The sequence below is a fragment of the Biomphalaria glabrata genome, chromosome 7, assembly GCF_947242115.1.
Source record: "Biomphalaria glabrata chromosome 7, xgBioGlab47.1, whole genome shotgun sequence".
NCBI lineage: Eukaryota > Metazoa > Mollusca > Gastropoda > Planorbidae > Biomphalaria > Biomphalaria glabrata.
In genome coordinates, this window is record NC_074717.1 from 42,887,846 (window position 1) to 42,911,591 (window position 23,746).

Here is a 23,746-nt window from a genome sequence, read left to right on the forward strand (position 1 = left end):
ATCTATATGTGAGCATTTGCACATAGGTAATCTACAAGAGGACTGGAACTATACACACAGTCATTCAACACCAGAAAGGTAAAAGGCGACATGAAAAATATTACATTTGCTCTTTTTAGACATTGCTATGGGGTATTTTTTAGACAATTCTTGAAAATGTGCTATTGTTAGAGAATGATCGAAAAGTTTATTTTTAAACTGTATTGGTGGGGCTTAGGCTGCAAGAGGCAAATATTATGAAACAGGAGGAACATGTGGGAAGGGAACATAATGGCGACAGCAAGAAGATTTGAACTGAGTTCAACAATAGTATCTCCTCGACAGAATGTTAGAGAACAAGAGAGACAAAACAAAAAAAGGAAAGGGCCAAATGGCAGGCGACCCACTAAAGGTAGGCCACGAATATGGTGGCTTGATGATGTAGAGGCAGGTGTGCAATAGCCCGAGGCTCGTGCTTGAATGAAGGGCTATAGGGAGATCAAAATGAGAAGATGTGTTCAGGGCCGGTCCTTGCGATTGCGGGGCCCTATGCGAAACGGGTTGCGCGGGCCTAGTCTGGGCATAATATCAAAATTAAGATTTTTTATTAGAAAATACTTTTGTCTTTGCCATAAATTTTTATTAAATGAAAACTCGCATATAAAAGTTATATGGTTTAATTTAATAATTTACACTTAGAATTAGCGCGGTGTCAATGAAAGCGAGGCCCACGGCCATAGGTTGCAGTAGCCTAAGGCCGGCTCTGGATGTGTTGAAGCAAGCCAGGGCACTCAATGTTCTGTGTTGTCACTTGGAGGGATAGCATATATATGAAACATCGTGATATTATAATATTAACAGCGCTATATATATATTAAATTATTATTTTTTTATTATAAATGGTCTATACGTGTACGCATGCAATATAAGTATAAACGTTTTAAAAAATTAACTCTTTAGAAAATCTAACTAAGCCGTCAAACCATCTAATTCAAGCATGCATAAATATGGTGGCGAAATCTAATTTTCAACAGCACATTTAAATTTTTGAGCTCTAAATTTGATAAATGGACAACGCACACAAACAAGTAATAGAAAAAAAGAATACTTTTTTTTTAATCAAAGCTTATCTTAGGGGAAAGAACCGCTAATTACTGCCATTTACTGAAAATTACAGGGTTTCTGCTATATAATAATAAAAAATATTAATTGATGAAATGATTAACTAATTGGTTAATTTTTGGACTGATTCGTTTATTGTCATCGACAATGAATATTATTTGCGAAATTTCAACTTGATCCGAGAAGGGAAGCTGGAGAACAAAACGTCATCAAAACGAAATAAGGTGAGCATATGTACATGCACGTCTCATTAAGTAGCATTTATTTCCCTTATTTCGATAAAAAAATGTTACTCATATCTTGTCAGGTTCAATGAATAACTTGTTCCGAGAATGGGAAATGGAAGAAAAACGTTCAAACTTTTTACCAGACAGACAGACAGACAGACAGAGTGAGTTGATATAAGCTTTGCAAAAACGTTGATGGGGGTTGCTAAAAAAATTATGGCGTTCACAAAATTGCGTAGCTAATGTTAATTTAGAGAGTATTCCTTGTAGACTACGCTTAAGGAAGCCAATGCAGGCAGGAAGTGACCCACGGGCCGTAAGTTATTGAAACCTGTCTTTTGCAATACCAAAACCACAACAACAACAACAAAAAAAGTAACCTGACCTATGTATCAAGCTTACCCGTGGCTCGTGTCATCGTCCAGCCAACGTTGAATGTCAAGGCTCTTGTCCGTGTCCACTCTAACACTGCCCCCGGCCGGAGTGACGTGAGCCTTGTGTCTGGACGCTGCCCTCTGCTCCTTGCGGGTGACCGCTTGGTAAAGGTCAGCCAACGAGTCGCTAAGATCCCAGGTTTCTTCATCGCCCCTCCCAAGGCTGAGACCGACAGACTGATGAGTGATGCCTAGTTTGTGGACAAATGGACAAATGGACAAAGATAATTAGGATCAGTGACATATTAGTTGAGAACATGAAGCGAACACCGGAGCAGGGGACGAGATAATATGATAGTCCCAGATCGAACAGAATGGCTTCTGAAGTTGCTGGTACGTGTTTTATTAAGGGATTTTGGGGAACCTCATCCGCCAATCCTAATCCCCGCGCCAAATAAAAATTAACGAAATAATAACTAATTATTTTTAAAAAGCCAATAAATAAAAGCAATTAGTATTTGTATTACTTATTAAATGGTGGTCTGTTGTTTTCATCAGAAACGATCTGCTACGTTACAGAAACTTGAGTTTATATTATAGAATCTCTCTTGGATTAGGCTACTACTGGTATTATTGTTAGTATTATTGATACGTGGCACAGACTACGCCAACATCAAGAGGCTTAATTTTAATCATCTTTTTTTTTATCTTGTCTTACAGACGTTATATCAAAAAATGAAGTTTATTACGTCCTACGCGTCATGCATCTAGTCATACATGTTAACCAATGACCTAAATTCTGCCAAGTCACTGGTTTTTCTGGTTAGCTCAGGCAATCCATTTCATGCTCTAATAGCACTATATGTAAGAAGGAGTATTTGTACAAATTTGTCCTAGCATATGGAACGAGGAATGTGCCTTTATCTTTGTGTCTTTCTGAGTATTTTATTAAATTTTGTTTTTGTATTTGAAGATTATGGTTCAGTGTTTTATGTATGATTGCTACTTTACTTTTGAGTCTTCTGAAGGCTTTCTAAATTTAGGGATTTTTTTAAAAGTATTACTCTAGTCAAATTTGAATATTCGTTTGTTACCTTGCAGATTATTAAATGGTAAACTAAATGGTAAATTTTATTAGTATTACTATATTAATTAATTCATGGCTTTTTCATTTAGGAATATATTTATTTCATACAAGCACAAAGCAAAACATTTCAAGACCTCCTCTTCGGAAGGCCATCGCATTTAACTGTGAAGAATGAGTTCGGAATACTCAGTCTCCATTTCATTTTAGAATTCGTGAAACTGACAATGACAGAATGCTTTTGAAAAGCGCTTCTTGGTATGCAGTTTAAAGTCAGAATTTCGTGGTTTATTTCGCTCCGAAGAATCGTAGTTGTTCCTTTATATTTTTCTGTCATTCTTCTGGATTCATCAGTTGCTTTGGAAACGATTTTATTTAAATCAATCTTATTGTCTTCAAGGCATTTTTGCACGGCATTCGCTCTATCTTCTCCTCTAGTTTGTCACGAGAGTGGTAGCAATCCTAGAAGTTTTTCTTTTGGACCTTGGAAAGACATATACATGACCAAAAAAAATGGAGACTTGTGGCGTGTCTTTTATGTTACAAAATTCAACTATAGTTGAATTCTTCCACCATTTATGTTACATTTCAAGACATGGGGGAGGGTGTGCGGTGAAAAGCGAGTACAAGTGGCTGAGAGTTAGAATCATTGGCTAATCCTCGTTAATCGATTCAAGCTAAAAAAAAATAATAATTTCGATAAAATAAATAATATTTGTGTATGAAACTAAAGAGCCGCAGCTTAACATCCAAAGAGCTGCATGTGGCTCGCGAGTCGCAGGATGCCGACCCCTGTCCTTGGAGACAGAATCAACGGACAATAGATGCTTGAGACTTCATAGGGCAAAGAAATACTTTGTTTACGAAGGACTTAGCCGACAGACTGTTTTCCATCAGTGGAATTAAAGTATTCAATGTTTGGGACAACAAAGGCTTACTCTGATCTGTTTTGTTGTTCCGTATTTGTATAAAGTATATAATCAACGCAAATAGTGAACCTAGAACATTTTGTGATTGTTATTGAGAATAGCGACACTGTGTAAACTTTACATTTCATATTCATATTCTTGTATAGCTTGGGAACTCAAGTCATTTCTGTTGTGTTTATGGAAGAACAATGAAGACCCTAAAATATCGGCACAAAATATGTACAAAAGCTCCTTCTTCCGTAGCGCTATTAGAGCATGGAATGAGTTGCCTGAGCTAGCCAGGAAAACCAGTGACTTAGCAGAGTTTAAGTCATTGGTTAATATGCATGACTAAATGCATGACGCGTAGGACGTAATCATCTTCTTTTTTGAAGTAACGTCTGTATCAAATAAGATAAGATATAATTTAACAGATGAAACTACTCTATTAATTTAATTTAAATATCGCCATCTACATTGTGTATAACACCATTTCTACCAACATCACCTTTTTTTTTCTATCGCTAAATCTTACTCATTTATAAGATACAAAGAGAAAATAGTTGTTGCCCTTTATTCGGGAGCTCTACACTTCCGCTATGGACATTTGTCATTTTGGAGAGTCTTTTTTATTTTCGTTCTCTTTCTTATGTAGAAGTTAGAGGGTTTAGAGACTATATCAATATCTGAGATGAACTGCGCAGTTAAACAAAGCAACTCTTCATATTGTTTTTCTTCTTTAGGGGTACTATGGGGCCAGTGTCTTGTTCAGGCATCTTGATGGAGGAAGCAGCTTTGAAGGACGTGTGTCGGCATTCTATGGTACCGATCCACATTGGAAAATTGGACGTCCCAAATTTTCAGTTTCTGGAACATACGTCATCTAATTCTGTTGGTTCCGGTTCTGAGGCGAAAAATTAGAAGTCGGTCGAGTCGGAATAGCTTTTAATAGTTGTCTTTCTTGTAATTCGTATGACAATATAAAATCGTGGAAGGTAACATGTTTTTTGTAAAATGTTTGACACGTTTCGGATGTTCCCTCGGAGTTGAGGATAATTTACTTCCTAGTCCAAACCTCCCGCAGGACGACGTGGGATGGGAGCGGGCAGGGTCTGAACCCTGGACCATCGATAAATCCGAACGACACTCCAGCGCGCAAACCCCACGACCAGGCAGCCATCCTAATTGTAATCCTGATTAGGTCTTGGTGTTGACCACCTAAACTCCTTGTCAGACGATGAAACCCAGCCTTTACAACTACAGATCTTATAGTGAAACTTAATTTCATTTATTATAACATAATTTAACAATTAGGAAGGTTTTATACCCGTTGATTAATGTGATTTAGAGCTATACTTCTAATGGAATGTATACGCAAGTATGTAAGCACGTGGCTGCTGGTTCCATCATACTGAGCTAGCGTTTTAGATTCTGTTCCACTCACCTTGGTGTTGCAGTTCCCCAACACTCCACCAGGCCTTGCCGCCGTGGTACCGCTGACTGTAATGTGGGACGGACACTGGCTGTGAGGCATTGTCCACTTTGTTGATCAATTTCTTGGAGAAGTCCGGGATAGTCACACCTTTGGATGCCTGGTCAGTGACTGTCTCAGTAAGCGCTGACATCACGTCACATGATGCTCTCTATCACCTGGACAACATATAATAAAAAAAAAGATTACTAACGATTGTTTTAAAGAGATAAATGACATTGTTACAATAGTGTTGTGTGTTTTAATACGTACTAGTGATTCTAGGATTAGTGACAGTTATTTTTGCATGCATTGAATAGACTGCAGAAACATCTCAATTAAGAACATTTTAATTCCACTGCAGAAGCTTCATATTGAAATAAAGACAGTGTATCAATTCAGTAATACAATACTAATACAGCTGATGTATCCAAAGGAATGGAAAGTGCTGATACAGTCTGGAATCAAAGAAGTCACAGTTTCTCCCAGGGTGTGGGCACTGTACATACCAAACGGCCTAAGTGTCACCAGCTCGTCATTCATCCTCATGGTTGGCTCCCAAAACCTTTTCCATGTTTGGTAAAAGATGCAAGGCACCAGTGGTTTGAATTCAGAGTGTATTCTTCACCAAGGTGGGTAGCCAGCCCAGGCTAACTAGCCCTACCTACCAAAATCTTACTAGTTTAGGCGCCATTAACTCGCCTTTGCCACTTCTTCTGTCAGTAATTACAGTTCCGCCATAAATCAATATCTAGGCCACCAGTGAAGGCTAAAGGCTATTAGACACGCATGGCATATGAAACATATTAAATAGGGATGTAAATAGGGATATACACTTCCGCTTCTCTGCTGACTGCAGGGATAGAGAAGAGAAACCTAGCAAAGGAATTGAGATGCTACAGAAGGATCAGTTATCAAACTTAAAGACCGCATCACAAACCAAGAGATTAGAGACAGCGTTATTGCAGCGGTTGGACTCCATGATGACCTGCTAACTATCGTAAAAAAAAAAACGTAAGCTAAAAATCTATGGCCATATTACAAGGTCTTCGGGGCTTGTAAAGACCTTCCTTCGGGGAACAGTACCAGGAAATAGAAGAAGAGGCAGACAGAGAAAACGTTGGGAGGTCAACATAAAGGAATGGACGGTCTGCCTTGAAAGAGGTTCTAAGCCAAAAGAGAGAGGAATGGAGAAAGACGGTCAACAAATCTTGCATGGTGTCCCAACGGTCCAACAGACTAAGGTGACGGTACAATACACTTCCAATCTACGTTTAGATAAAACAAGCAAAATTTAAAAAAAAATACTTTTAGAAATAAACAACAAAGCTTTATATAAGGGGTAGAACGACATGATTACTATCATAACTTTCTATACTGCAACATTAATCTCCCTTTTCTAAAAAAAAATTATTCATTACCAATAAATTATTAACTAATTGGTTAATGATTGACTAATATGTTGTCATCGACAATGAATAGTTCCGCAAAGTTTCAACTTAAATCCGAGAATGTGAAGTGGGAGAAATAACACCATACCGACAGAGTGACTTGATAGAAGCGTTGTACATTGACCGACCGAGATTAAAATATTTCTATATGCCACTGGATTTTTTGGTAGCTGTTTTCATCTTTGCTGGGGAAAATATGTTGCGTTCCTGGATGATTATGTGACTTAAATATGTTGCGTTCCTGGATGATTATGTGACTTAAATATGTTGCGTTCCTGGATGATTATGTGACTTAAATATGTTGCGTTCCTGGATGATTATGTGACTTAAATATGTTGCGTTCCTGGATGATTATGTGACTTAAATATGTTGCGTTCCTGGATCATTATGTGCCTTAAATATGTTGCGTTCCTGGATGATTATGTGACTTAAATATGTTGCGTTCCTGGATGATTATGTGACTTAAATATGTTGCGTTCCTGGATGATTATGTGACTTAAATATGTTGCGTTCCTGGATGATTATGTGACTTAAATATGTTGCGTTCCTGGATGATTATGTGACTTAAATATGTTGCGTTCCTGGATGATTATGTGACTTAAATATGTTGCGTTCCTGGATGATTATGTGACTTAAATATGTTGCGTTCCTGGATGATTATGTGACTTAAATATGTTGCGTTCCTGGATGATTATGTGACTTAAATATGTTGCGTTCCTGGATGATTATGTGACTTAAATATGTTGCGTTCCTGGATGATTATGTGACTTAAATATGTTGCGTTCCTGGATCATTATGTGCCTTAAATATGTTGCGTTCCTGGATGATTATGTGACTTAAATATGTTGCGTTCCTGGATGATTATGTGACTTAAATATGTTGTGTTCCTGGATGATTATGTGACTTAAATATGTTGCGTTCCTGGATGATTATGTGACTTAAATATGTTGCGTTCCTGGATGATTATGTGACTTAAATATGTTGCGTTCCTGGATGATTATGTGACTTAAATATGTTGCGTTCCTGGATGATTATGTGACTTAAATATGTTGCGTTCCTGGATGATTATGTGACTTAAATATGTTGCGTTCCTGGATGATTATGTGACTTAAATATGTTGCGTTCCTGGATGATTATGTGACTTAAATATGTTGCGTTCCTGGATGATTATGTGACTTAAATATGTTGCGTTCCTGGATGATTATGTGACTTAAATATGTTGCGTTCCTGGATGATTATGTGACTTAAATATGTTGCGTTCCTGGATGATTATGTGACTTAAATATGTTGCGTTCCTGGATGATTATGTGACTTAAATATGTTGCGTTCCTGGATGATTATGTGACTTAAATATGTTGCGTTCCTGGATGATTATGTGACTTAAATATGTTGCGTTCCTGGATGATTATGTGACTTAAATATGATGTGTTCCTGGATCATTATGTGACTTAAATATGATGTGTTCCTGGATCATTATGTGACTTTAATATGATGTGTTCCTGGATCATTATGTGACTTAAATATGATGTGTTCCTGGATGATTATGTGACTTAAATATGATGTGTTCCTGGATGATTATGTGACTTAAATATGTTGCGTTCCTGGATGATTATGTGACTTAAATATGTTGTGTTCCTGGATGATTATGTGACTTAAATATGTTGTGTTCCTGGATGATTATGTGACTTAAATATGATGTGTTCCTGGATCATTATGTGACTTAAATATGATGTGTTCCTGGATCATTATGTGACTTAAATATGATGTGTTCCTGGATCATTATGTGACTTAAATATGATGTGTTCCTGGATGATTATGTGACTTAAATATGATGTGTTCCTGGATCATTATGTGACTTAAATATGATGTGTTCCTGGATCATTATGTGACTTAAATATGTTGCGTTCCTGGATCATTATGTGACTTAAATATGATGTGTTCCTGGATGATTATGTGACTTAAATATGATGCGTTCCTGGATCATTATGTGACTTAAATATGATGTGTTCCTGGATGATTATGTGACTTAAATATGATGTGTTCCTGGATGATTATGTGACTTAAATATGATGTGTTCCTGGATGATTATGTGACTTAAATATGATGTGTTCCTGGATGATTATGTGACTTAAATATGATGTGTTCCTGGATCATTATGTGACTTAAATATGATGTGTTCCTGGATGATTATGTGACTTAAATATGATGTGTTCCTGGATGATTATGTGACTTAAATATGATGTGTTCCTGGATGATTATGTGACTTAAATATGATGTGTTCCTGGATGATTATGTGACTTAAATATGATGTGTTCCTGGATCATTATGTGACTTAAATATGATGTGTTCCTGGATGATTATGTGACTTAAATATGATGTGTTCCTGGATCATTATGTGACTTAAATATGATGTGTTCATGGATGATTATGTGACTTAAATATGATGTGTTCCTGGATGATTATGTGACTTAAATATGATGTGTTCCTGGATCATTATGTGACTTAAATATGATGTGTTCCTGGATGATTATGTGACTTAAATATGATGTGTTCCTGGATCATTATGTGACTTAAATATGATGCGTTCCTGGATCATTATGTGACTTAAATATGATGCGTTCCTGGATCATTATGTGACTTAAATATGATGCGTTCCTGGATCATTATGTGACTTAAATATGATGCGTTCCTGGATGATTATGTGCCTTAAATATGTTGCGTTCCTGGATGATTATGTGACTTAAATATGTTGCGTTCCTGGATGATTATGTGACTTAAATATGTTGCGTTCCTGGATGATTATGTGACTTAAATATGTTGCGTTCCTGGATGATTATGTGACTTAAATATGTTGCGTTCCTGGATCATTATGTGACTTAAATATGTTGCGTTCCTGGATCATTATGTGACTTAAATATGTTGCGTTCCTGGATCATTATGTGACTTAAATATGTTGCGTTCCTGGATCATTATGTGACTTAAATATGTTGCGTTCCTGGATGATTATGTGACTTAAATATGTTGCGTTCCTGGATCATTATGTGACTTAAATATGTTGCGTTCCTGGATCATTATGTGACTTAAATATGTTGCGTTCCTGGATCATTATGTGACTTAAATATGTTGCGTTCCTGGATCATTATGTGACTTAAATATGTTGCGTTCCTGGATCATTATGTGCCTTAAATATGTTGCGTTCCTGGATGATTATGTGACTTAAATATGTTGCGTTCCTGGATCATTATGTGACTTAAATATGTTGCGTTCCTGGATCATTATGTGACTTAAATATGTTGCGTTCCTGGATCATTATGTGACTTAAATATGTTGCGTTCCTGGATCATTATGTGACTTAAATATGTTGCGTTCCTGGATCATTGTGACTTAAATATGTTGCGTTCCTGGATCATTATGTGACTTAAATATGTTGCGTTCCTGGATCATTATGTGACTTAAATATGTTGCGTTCCTGGATCATTATGTGACTTAAATATGTTGCGTTCCTGGATCATTATGTGACTTAAATATGTTGCGTTCCTGGATCATTATGTGACTTAAATATGTTGCGTTCCTGGATGATTATGTGACTTAAATATGTTGCGTTCCTGGATCATTATGTGACTTAAATATGTTGCGTTCCTGGATCATTATGTGACTTAAATATGTTGCGTTCCTGGATCATTATGTGACTTAAATATGTTGCGTTCCTGGATCATTATGTGACTTAAATATGTTGCGTTCCTGGATCATTATGTGACTTAAATATGTTGCGTTCCTGGATGATTATGTGACTTAAATATGTTGCGTTCCTGGATCATTATGTGACTTAAATATGTTGCGTTCCTGGATCATTATGTGACTTAAATATGTTGCGTTCCTGGATCATTATGTGACTTAAATATGTTGCGTTCCTGGATCATTATGTGACTTAAATATGTTGCGTTCCTGGATGATTATGTGACTTAAATATGTTGCGTTCCTGGATCATTATGTGACTTAAATATGTTGCGTTCCTGGATCATTATGTGACTTAAATATGTTGCGTTCCTGGATCATTATGTGACTTAAATATGTTGCGTTCCTGGATCATTATGTGACTTAAATATGATGTGTTCCTGGATCATTATGTGACTTAAATATGATGTGTTCCTGGATGATTATGTGCCTTAAATATGTTGCGTTCCTGGATCATTATGTGACTTAAATATGATGTGTTCCTGGATCATTATGTGACTTAAATATGATGTGTTCCTGGATGATTATGTGCCTTAAATATGTTGCGTTCCTGGATGATTATGTGCCTTAAATATGTTGCGTTCCTGGATCATTATGTGACTTAAATATGATGTGTTCCTGGATGATTATGTGCCTTAAATATGTTGCGTTCCTGGATGATTATGTGCCTTAAATATGTTGCGTTCCTGGATCATTATGTGACTTAAATATGATGTGTTCCTGGATGATTATGTGCCTTAAATATGTTGCGTTCCTGGATGATTATGTGACTTAAATATGTTGCGTTCCTGGATCATTATGTGACTTAAATATGATGTGTTCCTGGATGATTATGTGCCTTAAATATGTTGCGTTCCTGGATGATTATGTGCCTTAAATATGTTGCGTTCCTGGATCATTATGTGACTTAAATATGATGTGTTCCTGGATGATTATGTGCCTTAAATATGTTGCGTTCCTGGATGATTATGTGACTTAAATATGTTGCGTTCCTGGATCATTATGTGACTTAAATATGATGTGTTCCTGGATGATTATGTGCCTTAAATATGTTGCGTTCCTGGATGATTATGTGACTTAAATATGTTGCGTTCCTGGATGATTATGTGCCTTAAATATGTTGCGTTCCTGGATGATTATGTGACTTAAATATGATGTGTTCCTGGATGATTATGTGCCTTAAATATGATGTGTTCCTGGATGATTATGTGACTTAAATATGTTGCGTTCCTGGATGATTATGTGACGTAAATATGTTGCGTTCCTGGATGATTATGTGACGTAACGACTCTCGTTATAATTAGCTACAAGCCATGCTTATTAATATTAAACAAACACATTTGCAACACACGAGAATAACGGAGCACAATGAAACTATACTAATGTAGTCAAATACGCTTTATGACTAAAAATAATTCAAAACCGAACACTGTTTAACTCTTTGACTCCATCAAGTGTGACACTTCAGAACCAAACTTTGAGCGTTGAGAAACAAAGAGAAAACTATTTTAAATTGGTGTTCTTTGATCTTAAGTTTCTCTCTTCATGTGAAATGTAATCTAGAACTCAAATAGAAAGTGGAGAATAAAGCTGAATGCAACCAAAAAAAAAATATTGTCTTTCAGGAAAAATTTTATTTTCAGGCCAGACACATAAATCAGCTTCTTCAAGGACAGCTTCAATAAGAGACCGGTAAACATCTCAGGGGTACTTCTTCCGTTGAGGTCCCAGTTGGGACATCCCAGGGGCTAGCGTTGCAAGATCAATCAGGTTCGCTCCAGTAGTACAAGGCCTGGATCTTTACTGGGGCAGTCGTTAACTGGACTATAGTCTTTCTAATGTAGTACATCCTGTCCAGATCCTAGTTTATGGATAAGTTTCTTTCAGCGACCTATTTAGTATACGTACTTCGATTAGTTTTGAGCGACCCCATTTTCTACTTTTGCGTGAGGCACTCGGAACGATAATGACTATGTTCAAAGGATGGCTGCCTGGTCGTGCGGTTTGCGCGCTGGACTGTCGTTCAGATTTATCGGTGGTCCAGGGTTCAAACCCTGCCCGCTCCCATCCCCCGTCGTCCTGCGGGAGGTTTGGACTAGGAAGTAATTATCTCTGAAGGAACATCTGAAACATGTAAAACATTTTACAAACTAATACAAACAAAGCACATAAACAAAGCGAAATATTCTTTGTTTGGAAAGTAAAAAAGCCAATGCAAAGGGGAAAATCACAAATATCACTGCCCTATATCTTAAGACTGCAAAATTAATTAATTACTACTAAGTGATTATCTTATATAATACAGACGTTACTTCAAAAAAAGAAGATGATTAAGTCCTACGCGTCATGCACTTAGCCATGCATGTTAACCAATGACCTAAATTGTGCTAAGTCACTGGTTTTTCTGGCTAGTGATTAACTAATTGGTTCATTGTTGTATTGATTCGTGTATTTGTCATCGACTATAATTAATTGTACAAAATTTCAACTTGATCTGAGAATAGGAACTATAAAAAAAACGTGTACAATGCGTAATTAGGTTTATAACTCCACATATACATCTACATCTCTTAATAAGTAGCATCTATTTCCCTTTAACAATACCAAGCAAAATAATTAATTACCAATAATCATTTAACTGATTGGTTAATTTTCAATTGATTTCGTAGTTAAGTCTAGGGAATACAAATTTAATCTGAAACAAGCAGGATCGGAATTAGTCTTAATAAGGCCCTAAGCCAGCGGTTCTCAACCTTTTATGCTCGGCGACCCCTTTTTACAATCCACCACTCTGCCGCGACCCCCCCCCCACACACACATACAGCAATAGATGCATAGACAATAACAATCCATTTTTTCGATGGTCTTTGGCGACCCCTGGCAAATCGTCAATCGACCACCAAAGGGGTCGCGACCCACAGGTTGAGAACCCATGCCCTAAGCCATTAAAGATATAGGGCGCCTTGTAAGGCAATTTTCCCTTTGCTCTTTTTTTAAAGGATAGAAAACAAAAACAAAATATTTTTAAAAGTACTCTAATATTTTGTTTAACACAGCACAACAGTCAGAGTTTGTTCCCTTTCTTTAGACAATGTTCAACAGCTTGAAATAAGTGTTAAGTCTGAATGTTCCCAGCAACACTTCTCAGCCAAAACGTGACCCCCGGGTGCAACGATCGTTAGAGATGATTAGGCCAATGGGGAAGCAAAACGGACCCCCCCCCTTGGGGGTCGCTAAAGGACCGAGTCCAGTGCACTGTCGGGGATGGAGAAGCGACCCCAACAACCAAGTCATTATCCACACACCGTTTCTCTAGGGGCCGTTGTATGGCGAATACTCACTCGGCTGATGTGGAAGATATGGGAGTTTACCCGGTGTGTTCAGCCTTCAGCCTCTCCACTAGCCCGAGTATATTGAGACACGAGCCATCGGTAACAAGGATGAAATAAATTTACAACTGCTTGGATCCATCACAGACAGTACAGTGCTGAGTGTTTCAGCAGAGTTCCAAGAGTCTGACTTAACTCATTCAATAATTATTAAGTCTGAGAGACATCCAGGTGTGAAATAAAGAATTTCACATCAAGATAAGATCAACAAAAGATCAGGACCTATATAGATTTCTAAACAGAAAATCAGGGCCTATATAGTTTTCTAAACAATAGGACCTATAAAAATGTCAAAAACAAAATATCAGGACCTATATAATTTTCAAAATAAATATCTGGACATACATAGGTTTCTAAACAAAAGATCAGGACCTATATAGATATCAAAACAAAAGCTCATGACCTATTTAGATTTTAAAACAAAAGAGGATTTAAACAAAAAGTCATACATGCCAATTGCTTAACTCTAAAACTATAAACTTGTTTCTTGAATTACTGGTCAGTTAATGATACACACGCGCCAAGCTCATTGAACCCCTAGACCTTTTTTTTTTAACCGAAGAAAACAAAAAGAAAATTATTAAAAAGCGGACGAAAGTTATGTTAAAAAAATGGCAAATAATTTTTTATAGCAAAAAAAAAATTCTTTATAATGTCGGGTATTAATTACTCAAAATAGAGTCTGTGCAGAAGAACGTGATTGTTTAATTAGGAGGGGGGAAAAGCAACTCTGTTGTCAATTGCATAATTTGATATGTTTTATTCATTTTCTAACATTCTAAATATTACTGCGTGACTTTCGGAAATATTTGCGTGGAATAGATTCCAAATACTCGACTTATTCTATGACAAGTAATTCTATTAAAAATTAGAAGGATGTCAGAGGTCAATCACGTCATTCAAATGTACATTTAGTGTGGTCTCGTTTAGAATGTTTAGAACTTAGTCTGAGAATCGTAATGTTTTACTCTATTATCTCTTAACCAGAAACAGCCTCTCGCCTTTAAAACACTGCCTCTCTTGCTTTCTCTTTCTATCTCTACCTTCTTTCTCGTTCTTTCTTGTTCTTTGTTTTCTCTTTTATGTCTCTCTTTCTCATTCTGTCACTAATCTCTCTTTCTCTCTTTTGTTATTTACTCTTTTTCTGCCGCTCTCTCACTTCCCTCTCTCTCTCTCTCTCCCTATCCTCTCTCTCTCTATCCTCTCTCTCTCTATCCTCTCTCTCTCCTCTATCTCTCTCTCTATCCTCTCTCTCTCCTCTATCTCTCTCTATCCTCTATCTCTCTCTCTATCCTCTCTCTCTCTCCTTTCTCTCTCTACCCTCTCTCTCTCCTCTCTCTCTCCTCTATCTCTCTCTCTATCCTCTCTCTCCTCTATCTCTCTCTATCCTCTATCTCTCTCTCTATCCTCTCTCTCTCTCCTTTCTCTCTCTCCCCTCTCTCTCCCCTCTCTCTCTCCTCTATTTCTCTCTCTATCCTCTCTCTCTCTCTATCCTCTCTCTCTACCCTCTCTCTCTCCTCTCTCTCCTCTATCTCTCTCTCTCTCTACCCTCTCTCTCCCCTCTCTCTCTCTCCTCTATCTTTCTCTCTATCTATCCTCTCTCTCTCTATCCTCTCTCTCACTCCTTTCTCTCTCTACCCTCTCTCTCTACCCTCTCTCTCTCCTTTCTCTCTCTCTCCTCTATCTCTCTCTCTCTCTACCCTCTCTCTATCCTCTCTCTCTCTCCTCTCTCTCTCTCTCTCTATCCTCTCTCTCTCTCCTCTCTCTCTCCTCTCTCTGTCCTCTCCACTCTCTTTCTCTTTTGTTACCCTCTATCTTTCTGACATTTTCACTCACATTCTCTCTCTTACTCTCTCTTCTCTCCGTCTCTTTCTCTATCGCTTTCTCCGCTCTGATTATGTGTAATTCAAACGCTTTTATGTTTAAAATGAGTAATCGTGAACATCACCGTCCCAAATTAACAAGACCCGAAAATTGTCAATGATTTACTGTACTTTAGCCAACTTGGAGAATATTATTTTTGAAGAAACCCGTAGACACATTGTTAATTTAAGCTATATTTATCTTGTACTAGACCGTGTTGACTTACTCTTGTAAGGCTAAACTTTAGACTGATGGTCCTTAAGACTGATGATCCTTAAGACTGATGGTTTTTAAGACAGATGGTCCTTAAGACAGATGGTCCTTAAGACTGATGGTCCTTAAGACAGATGGTCCTTAAGACTGATGGTCCTTAAGACTAATGGTCCTTAAGACTGATGGTCCTTAAGACTAATAGTCCTTAAGACAGATGGTCCTTAAGACTGATGGTCCTTAGGCAGATGGTCCTTAAGACAGTTTGTCCTTAAGACTGATGGTCCTCAAGACAGATGGACCTTAAGACAGATGGTCCTTAAGACTGATGGAATTTTCTGTATACATTAACAGTTGAAAGTCAGACATTAATAGTTCAATCAAGTGAATACATTAACATGACCCCTAAATTTAAATTACAGTAAAAACCCAGCTATTTGTTAACATGTTGAAAACACGACCATCGCTAGGGGTTGATGTTTCTTTGGATAGCAAATCAAGCCAGGAAATTCAAACTAATGTGTGATAATTATGTCTTAGTGGTAATGATTAAAGGAAAACCAGTGGGCTTCCCAACTCTTGAACAATCACTTTCCGTTTCGTCCTGTCGCTTTGTAAAATGCCCGCCCACTTTTAAAAGTTAGAAATATATCCCCCCACCCCCTTTGTCCCCTACCTGATTTTATATATATATGTTTATGTTTCTTAGGTGGAACTAGAAATACCCGTACCTAGAGAGAAATACCCAACGAGGGAAACACTGCCCCCAAACATCATCACTTAGTGATTGCTATTGTTGTGATAGGCCTTTATCTTCGTGAAAGAGTTTTCAAGCAATTCGCCTCCACCGTGTGTTTGTGTTTGTGTGTGTGTGTGTGAAAGAGAGCGTGTCCTTGGAGAATACTTAGAAAACTAAGTTACATTCACGAATGAGGTCAACATAACAATTCTCCCCCAGAAATAGACGTAGTTTCATTTATCTCTGGCTCTCAGCGACAAACAAGAGAAGAGAATGAAATTAAATTGACGTATTGAGACGTGGACAAACGTCAACACCCCAGCAGACGTCAGTCCTTGCCTCAAAATTTAATTGTTTTCCCGCGGACAATTATGACTGCTTTGAACAGCTTGCGGTTGTCGCTCCTTGATGTGATTGTCTTCCCCTGTTACAGTACATAATGGATGTTGACCTATTCATTGTCTATCTACTTAACAGGGGTAATTTCGTTTAAAGTGACAAGTTAGGAAGAGTGCTGTATGTAGACCTACAGACCTCCAGGGAATTAAGTTAGTGGAAAAGCATATTCTTTGATTACGGTGGAGGTCTCTGTCTTCCACTCAATACAACGGACCTGGATGACCATTATCACTATACAAATATTTGTTATAGATGTGGTATGCATACATTTGCGCAAAGTCTAACAAAATTTTAAAACACCTTTATATAAGGGAAATATACTCTTAATTACTGCCATATCACCTCATAGTGTCTCCCTTTTTTTTCGAAGTGCACAAAATTACTTAATCATCAATAATTAATTAACTTTTTTTTTTTTTTTTTGGTTTGCTTTTGTTTTTATTGATTTTTGTTTTGTCATTGACAATGGATAATTGTGGAAAGTTTCAACTTGATCTGAGAATGGGAAGTGGGAGATTACGTGTGAAATAATCCTGCCAGACATTTATGCTAATAAACAGAACTGATATAATACGAGGATTGTAAAAAGGCCTAGCTTTTCATCTAAATAGGTTTATAAAATTTGCATAAAATTTTAAGTCTAGATTGAAATATATGATTTAAAACAAAGTTAACATAACATAAATAGAAAAAGGATTAGACACATCTATAGTTAGTAGGCCTATAGTAATCCTGAGTTCAAACCCTGCCCGCTGCCACCCCCCTGACATCCCTCAGGAGGTAGTTGCAAGTACGTAATGATTTTCATTTTTTGAAGTAACTTTCCAAGCGTAAATCTAACAAAAACAGATTCTTGTTTTCATTTATTCAGACTAAAACCCAAGAGCAAGATGGCTAGATATGAATTTTTGTATTGTCCATGGTTTCGTTATTCCAGATGAGGACCAAAGTCAACATGTATAGGTCGGTGAAATTTAATGTGAAATTGCGAGAAAGTGGTAGAGCTGTTATTTCAAAACCTTTTTTTTTTTAAATCATCAATTTGTAAAATGTTTTGTTTTGTTTGTAAAATGTTTTACATGTTTCGGATGTTCCTTCAGAGTTGAAGATAGTTTACTTCCTAGTCCAAACCTCCCGCAGGACGACGGGGGATGGGAGCTGGCAGGGTTTGAACCCGGGACCATCGATAAATCCAAACGACAGTCCAGCGCGCAAACCGCACGACCAGGCAGCCATCAATTCTATTGGGTAACAAACGAATTTATAAAATCAGATGGCGCCCATTTTGTTTTCATTGTTAAAATAAAAAAAATTATAATACAATGTTTTCAAGAAAATTACTTCCATAGCTGGGCTCTCACTGACCCTGTCTCTCTTTCTCTTTTTCTTTCTTATTCTCATTTTCTCTCGCTCTCTGTCTCACCTGCCTCTCCCTCTTTCTTCTCTTCTCTCTCCTTCACCCTTTCTTTTTCTGTCTCTATTTCCCTCTCTCTCATTCTCTCTTGCTCATTCTCTCTCCCTCTCTCTTTTTCCCTCTCTGTCCGATACATGACTTCTTTCATTCTTTCTGACTTTCTTTCTATCCCCCCATCTCTCTCTCTCTCTTTCTCTCTCTCTCTATGTTTATATGGTTTGCATCTTTACACTTAACCTTGCATACATCTCACGGATTGAAACCGGATGTCAAGAACATGTTCCAAATATTAAACATGACATAAACTTCAATAACTAACTTTGTATCTGGGACATTGATTTTCAAACATGCTGGAGCCTCGTTTCAAAAGCTGTTGGCTATCATCAATTTATAATGTTGACCTTTAACCCCTCTATCCGTATGGCCATCTCATCAGATTTTTCTTGTCAACTGAGCAGCAAGAGTCTCGGGTTGTACCCCAGAGGTAAATGTGACAAGCGAATAACGAACAATTGTTTCCCGCACGTCACGCACACGCACACACATACATTGAGAAATATAAACACAAAGACCCCCAAAGACACACATAACCTCAGACTCAGAAACATGCGCACTTAGACACACACACGCGCGCGCGCGCAACGTGTGAAATATGATTTGAAAACATTTTAACCCTAAGCATAATCTTATTTACCGCGGCTGTCTGAAGGATATGGAAACACAAGTCTTCTGGAAGGAAACGTTCTCAGCGCCCCCTGGGGGGGTTCACGTAGGGAGGGGGAAAAAGGGAAATCGATACTAACTCAAATAACAACAGGTGTATGAGACTGAGAGGAGTTACAGTTCCTGGTGGTGGTTGGGCAGTGGCAGTGGCGGAGCTAAGGTCATTGTGATGCTCAGAGAGGGTGCAAACGTTGTGAAACTATGACTATGTTGAAACTATGACTATTTTGAAGCTATGACTATGTTTAAACTATGACTATTGTGAAGCTATGACTATGTTGAAACTATGACTATTGTAAAGCTATGACTATTGTGAAGCTATGACTATGTTGAAACTATGACTGCGTTGAAACTATGACTATTGTGAAACTATGACTATGTTGAAACTATGACTGTGTTGAAACTATGACTATTGTGAAGCTATTACTATGTTGAAACTATGACTGTGTTGAAACTATGACTATTGTGAAGCTATGACTATGTTGAAACTATGACTGTGTTGAAACTATGACTATTGTGAAACTATGACTATGTTGAAACTATAACTGTGTTGAAACTATGACTATTGTGAAGCTATGACTATGTTGAAACTATGACTGTGTGGAAACCATAACTATTGTTATAACTATTATAGAACTATTGACTATTGTGAAACTATGACTATAGTGAAACTATGACTATGTTGATTCTATGACTATTGTGAAACTATGACTTGTGAAACTATGACTATTGTGAGACTAATACTGTTGTGAAACTATGACTATGTTGATACTATGACTATTGTGAAGCTTTGACTAGTGTGAAACTATGACTATTGTGAAACTAAGCTTATTGTAAAACTATGACTATATTGAAACTATGACTATTGTGAAACTATGACTATGAGAATAAAACTGACGAGAAAGATTTATCAAACATTTATCATTGACCTAGTAACGTTTTTTTTAAGATGACGCCAAATAGGTGGAAAGGGGAGGCCATAATCCCCCTTTCTTAAATAATAGAAAAATAAAATAAAAAATATTCTCAGAAAAAGAAAAAAAAAGCAATTTCACAATGCTATATTTTTACAACACTTTTGCAAATTTATAAGTTTCTTTTTTTTTTCTTTCTTTCTTTCAAAAGAGATAGAAAGACACAAAATGAGAAATAAAAAGATTTCCTATTAAATTACTTTCGGTAAATCGGTAAATATGAAATACCATGGGCCAGCACGTTTTGAATATCAAAGATCTGGGATTTTTTTTTTTTTTTTTTTATGTTTTATAAGCATACAAATTTCTATAACAGATTTTGGATTCTGGCAGAAAAACTATAAATAACTACCTTGTTGGTGTATCCGGTGTACAAAGTAAAGTGTCTTTAAGCCTTTGTAAAAATGCATATAATATTATTATTTTTCAATTTTTAGCACTGCAGAATCAAATGTTCTAAACTATTCCGTTTCTAAGCCAAAATAATTTCAATATAAATATGAAGATTTTTTAGACTTTCATTCCATGGTTTAAAAGCAAGTAACAAACAAACGGGCAAAGAACTAGTGGAAATGAAGGAGACTTGATACGAGGATGAAACTGCCACGCAATTAAACAATGTTCAAATTAAAGCTAAATTTATTTATTTTTTTAATATAGCTGGCAAAAAGTTCCATTTAGCGTCTTAGACAGGGTGTTGTTGATCAGTTGCTACTTCTACCAGGAAAAATGTGGCCGGAATGTTTTACTCTCGTCAGTCCGAATTCCGAAAACAGTCAAAGTAGAACACAACTGTATGTTCAACTAACATTATTCATAATCCCCCCCCCCTCCCCGGGCAAAAAAAAAATGTACAGGCTCTAAATGGGAGGGGGGGGGTAGAAATGCAAGAAAGAGTGATAAACCAAGAACAGAACGTTTATTTAAATAAAGTAAACAAGAGAGAGGGAGAGATGGAGGGGGGGGGGAGGGAGAGAAGACATAGCATATACTTACGAACAACTGAATTAAATAGAAGACCTTACGACACTGGAAGAAAAATGGTTTCGAGGGGAAGAAAGAAAAAGAAACAAAAAAAAGAAATAGAACGAAAGAAATAGCGATAGTGAGAAATAGCGATAGAGAGAAATAGCGATAGAGAGAAATAGCGATAGAGAGAAATAGCGATAAGAGAAATAGCGATAGAGAGAAATAGCGATAGAGAGAAATAGCGATAGAGAGAAATAGCGATAGAGAGAAATAGCGATAGAGAGAAATAGCGATAAGAGAAATAGCGATAGAGAGAAATAGCGATAGAGAGAAATAGCGATAGAGAGAAATAGCGATAGAGAGAAATAGCGATAGAGAGAAATAGCGATAGAGAGAAATAGCGATAGAGAGAAATAGCGTTCGAGAGTAATAGCAATAGAGAGATTTTGCCATAGATAGCAATAGTAATAGAGAGAAATTACAATAGTGAGAAAGAAATAGCGATAGAAATAAAGAAAGAGAGAAAAAAAATACCGATAAAGAAAAAGTGATAGAATGAAAGCGATAGAAAGATCAAGAAAGAAAGAAAAAAGTTGTGTATAGTAACTAAACTGGACCAGGTTAAGACGGCAAGTAAACAAAAGAGAAAGGGGGGGAGGTGGGGGGGGCAGACTTGACCAGCATTGAAGGAGAATAAATAGGATTTAGTTCGTCTAGGGCAACATGGCCCATAGTAACGCTTTGACCTCTCACCCCCTCCCTCCACCATCCTCCCGTCTTCCTGTTCTGATTCTCTCACCCCCCCCCCCTTTTTTCCCCTTCTCTCCATTACAGAAACAAAACGAGAAGTTAATCCCTGGGCAAACAACCCGTGAAACAGTGCAAGTCATTGGCGCACTTCAAACAAAACTCCAGACTCCAGCAGACGACCAAGACCTAGGGCTTGAAGTTTTCAATGGAACGTCACAGGATCTTATTGCTGCAAATAGACTTTTAGTTAATGGCCCGCCGGTACCGGATTCAAACTTTTTTTTTTTTTTTTGAATACACAAGAGATTATAATGCAATCAAAGTAAAGCCAGCTGAAAGCTTCATTAATCTAAAACTCGCTAACGAAAATCAGAGATAGTAAGTTGGAAGGGCCAATGTATTTCAATCTCGGACGTTTCCTCATTAGAGCACAAACCTAGATCAGGAGGCGCGGTGGCTGAGCGGTAAAGCGCTTGGCTTCCGAACCGGGGACCGGGGTTCGTATCCTGGTGAAGACTGGGATTTTTAATTTCGGGATCTTCGGGCGCCTCTGAGTCCACCCATCTCTAATGGGTACCTGACATTAGTTAGGGAAAAGTAAAGGCGGTTGGTCGTTGTGCTGGCCACATGACACCCTTGTTAACCGTAGGCCACAGAAACAGATGACCTTACATAAATTGCCCTATAGACCACAAGGTCTGAAAGGGGAACTTTACTTTTACTTTACTACATCACGAAGACGGGATGCCAGCTGGCAGGCTTCGAAATTGGAACCCACATAAAGCGCATACCACACAACCAGGATACCATCCGTGTTAGGTCTGTATCGTTTAACTTCTTATGCAGATAAATGAAACAGAGGTAACCCTTAACGAAATCCTATAACAAAGGCGAACGGCCAACAGTAGAAGAAAGTCGACGCTGATAGTGAATGTCGAACAAGACTTTTAATAATAGCGAAGGGAACTGTCGAATGTCTTCAAGCTAAATCTCTACGTTCATAAAAAGCTACTTTCTGTTAGGCCAGGGGTCGGCAACCTTTTGAGTCAGAAGAGCCAAAAATTACAATTTACAAAATTTTTTAATTTTAAAGAGCCACAACGTTTTTTCTTCTTCTTGCCAACAATACGTAGTACTCACAGTACTATTGTTTTAATGAAAAAAAAATTTTTTTTTCATCAGACAAAATATTTATTTATTCATATATAGGCCTAAGTAGTGTTATCACAGCAAAAGTAGATAATATATATATATATATATATATATATGGCATTATTAGATAATTGTTCTGTTTATGTTGGTAGCAAATAAAGCAGTTCAACATTTATTTGAAACACTAACTTGTACTTCAATAACAAACAATTAAACAAATTCAATGGGAGCGATGGCTTTGGTTTTAGAAAGTTTGTATACATTTGGCTCATAACTTTTTTTTAGTTTCAAACACGACTCTAAATTTTCATTTGTTAGTTGGCTTCGTACTTTTAATAATATCATGCAGGAGAACGCTTGCTCGGACGAATATGTAGATCCGAATATAGCACTCGAAATGCCAACATCTTCACCTCAATGTTGCAAACTGGAAGATTATTCCTTGCGCCGAATCAACTCGCGGCATTTTTTTTTAAAGATGTCCACTTGTTGCGTTAAGTACATGAATTTCTGGACTTTCAACTCTTCCAACTTGCTTTTCAAGTCTTTAAATTTTCAACTCCACAAAGTTTTACTTTCAATCAATTGCATTTCTAGAAATCCAGTATCAACTTCAAATGGATCAATGTGGATTTCGTTACTATATGTGTTGATTTACTAGTAATGCTAGAATGATTTTGTTAGTTTGTAATTCTTCATAACTGTCATAGAAAACTGTCAACATCTTTGAATTATTTTTTTTTCTAACTGTGCTGAAGTAATTCGTGTCAACAGTTGCACTGATTTTATCGCAATATTTCTTTAGACATTTAA

The 23,746-nt window shown here is 37.1% G+C and overlaps 1 protein-coding gene across 2 annotated transcripts in view; it reads right to left on the reverse strand.

The window, feature by feature from the left end:
• LOC106052220 (uncharacterized) overlaps positions 1–23,746 on the reverse strand; it is a 134,310-nt gene that overhangs the window by 62,232 nt on the left and 48,332 nt on the right. For both annotated transcript variants that reach the window (XM_056037061.1, XM_056037062.1), the window contains 2 exons: positions 5,139–5,344; positions 1,731–1,953 (listed from right to left, as the gene is read on the reverse strand). In XM_056037061.1, coding sequence (XP_055893036.1) covers positions 1,731–1,953; positions 5,139–5,319 — 404 coding nt within the window. In that variant the 5' untranslated portion in view covers positions 5,320–5,344. The remainder of the gene's footprint in view (positions 1–1,730; positions 1,954–5,138; positions 5,345–23,746) is intronic.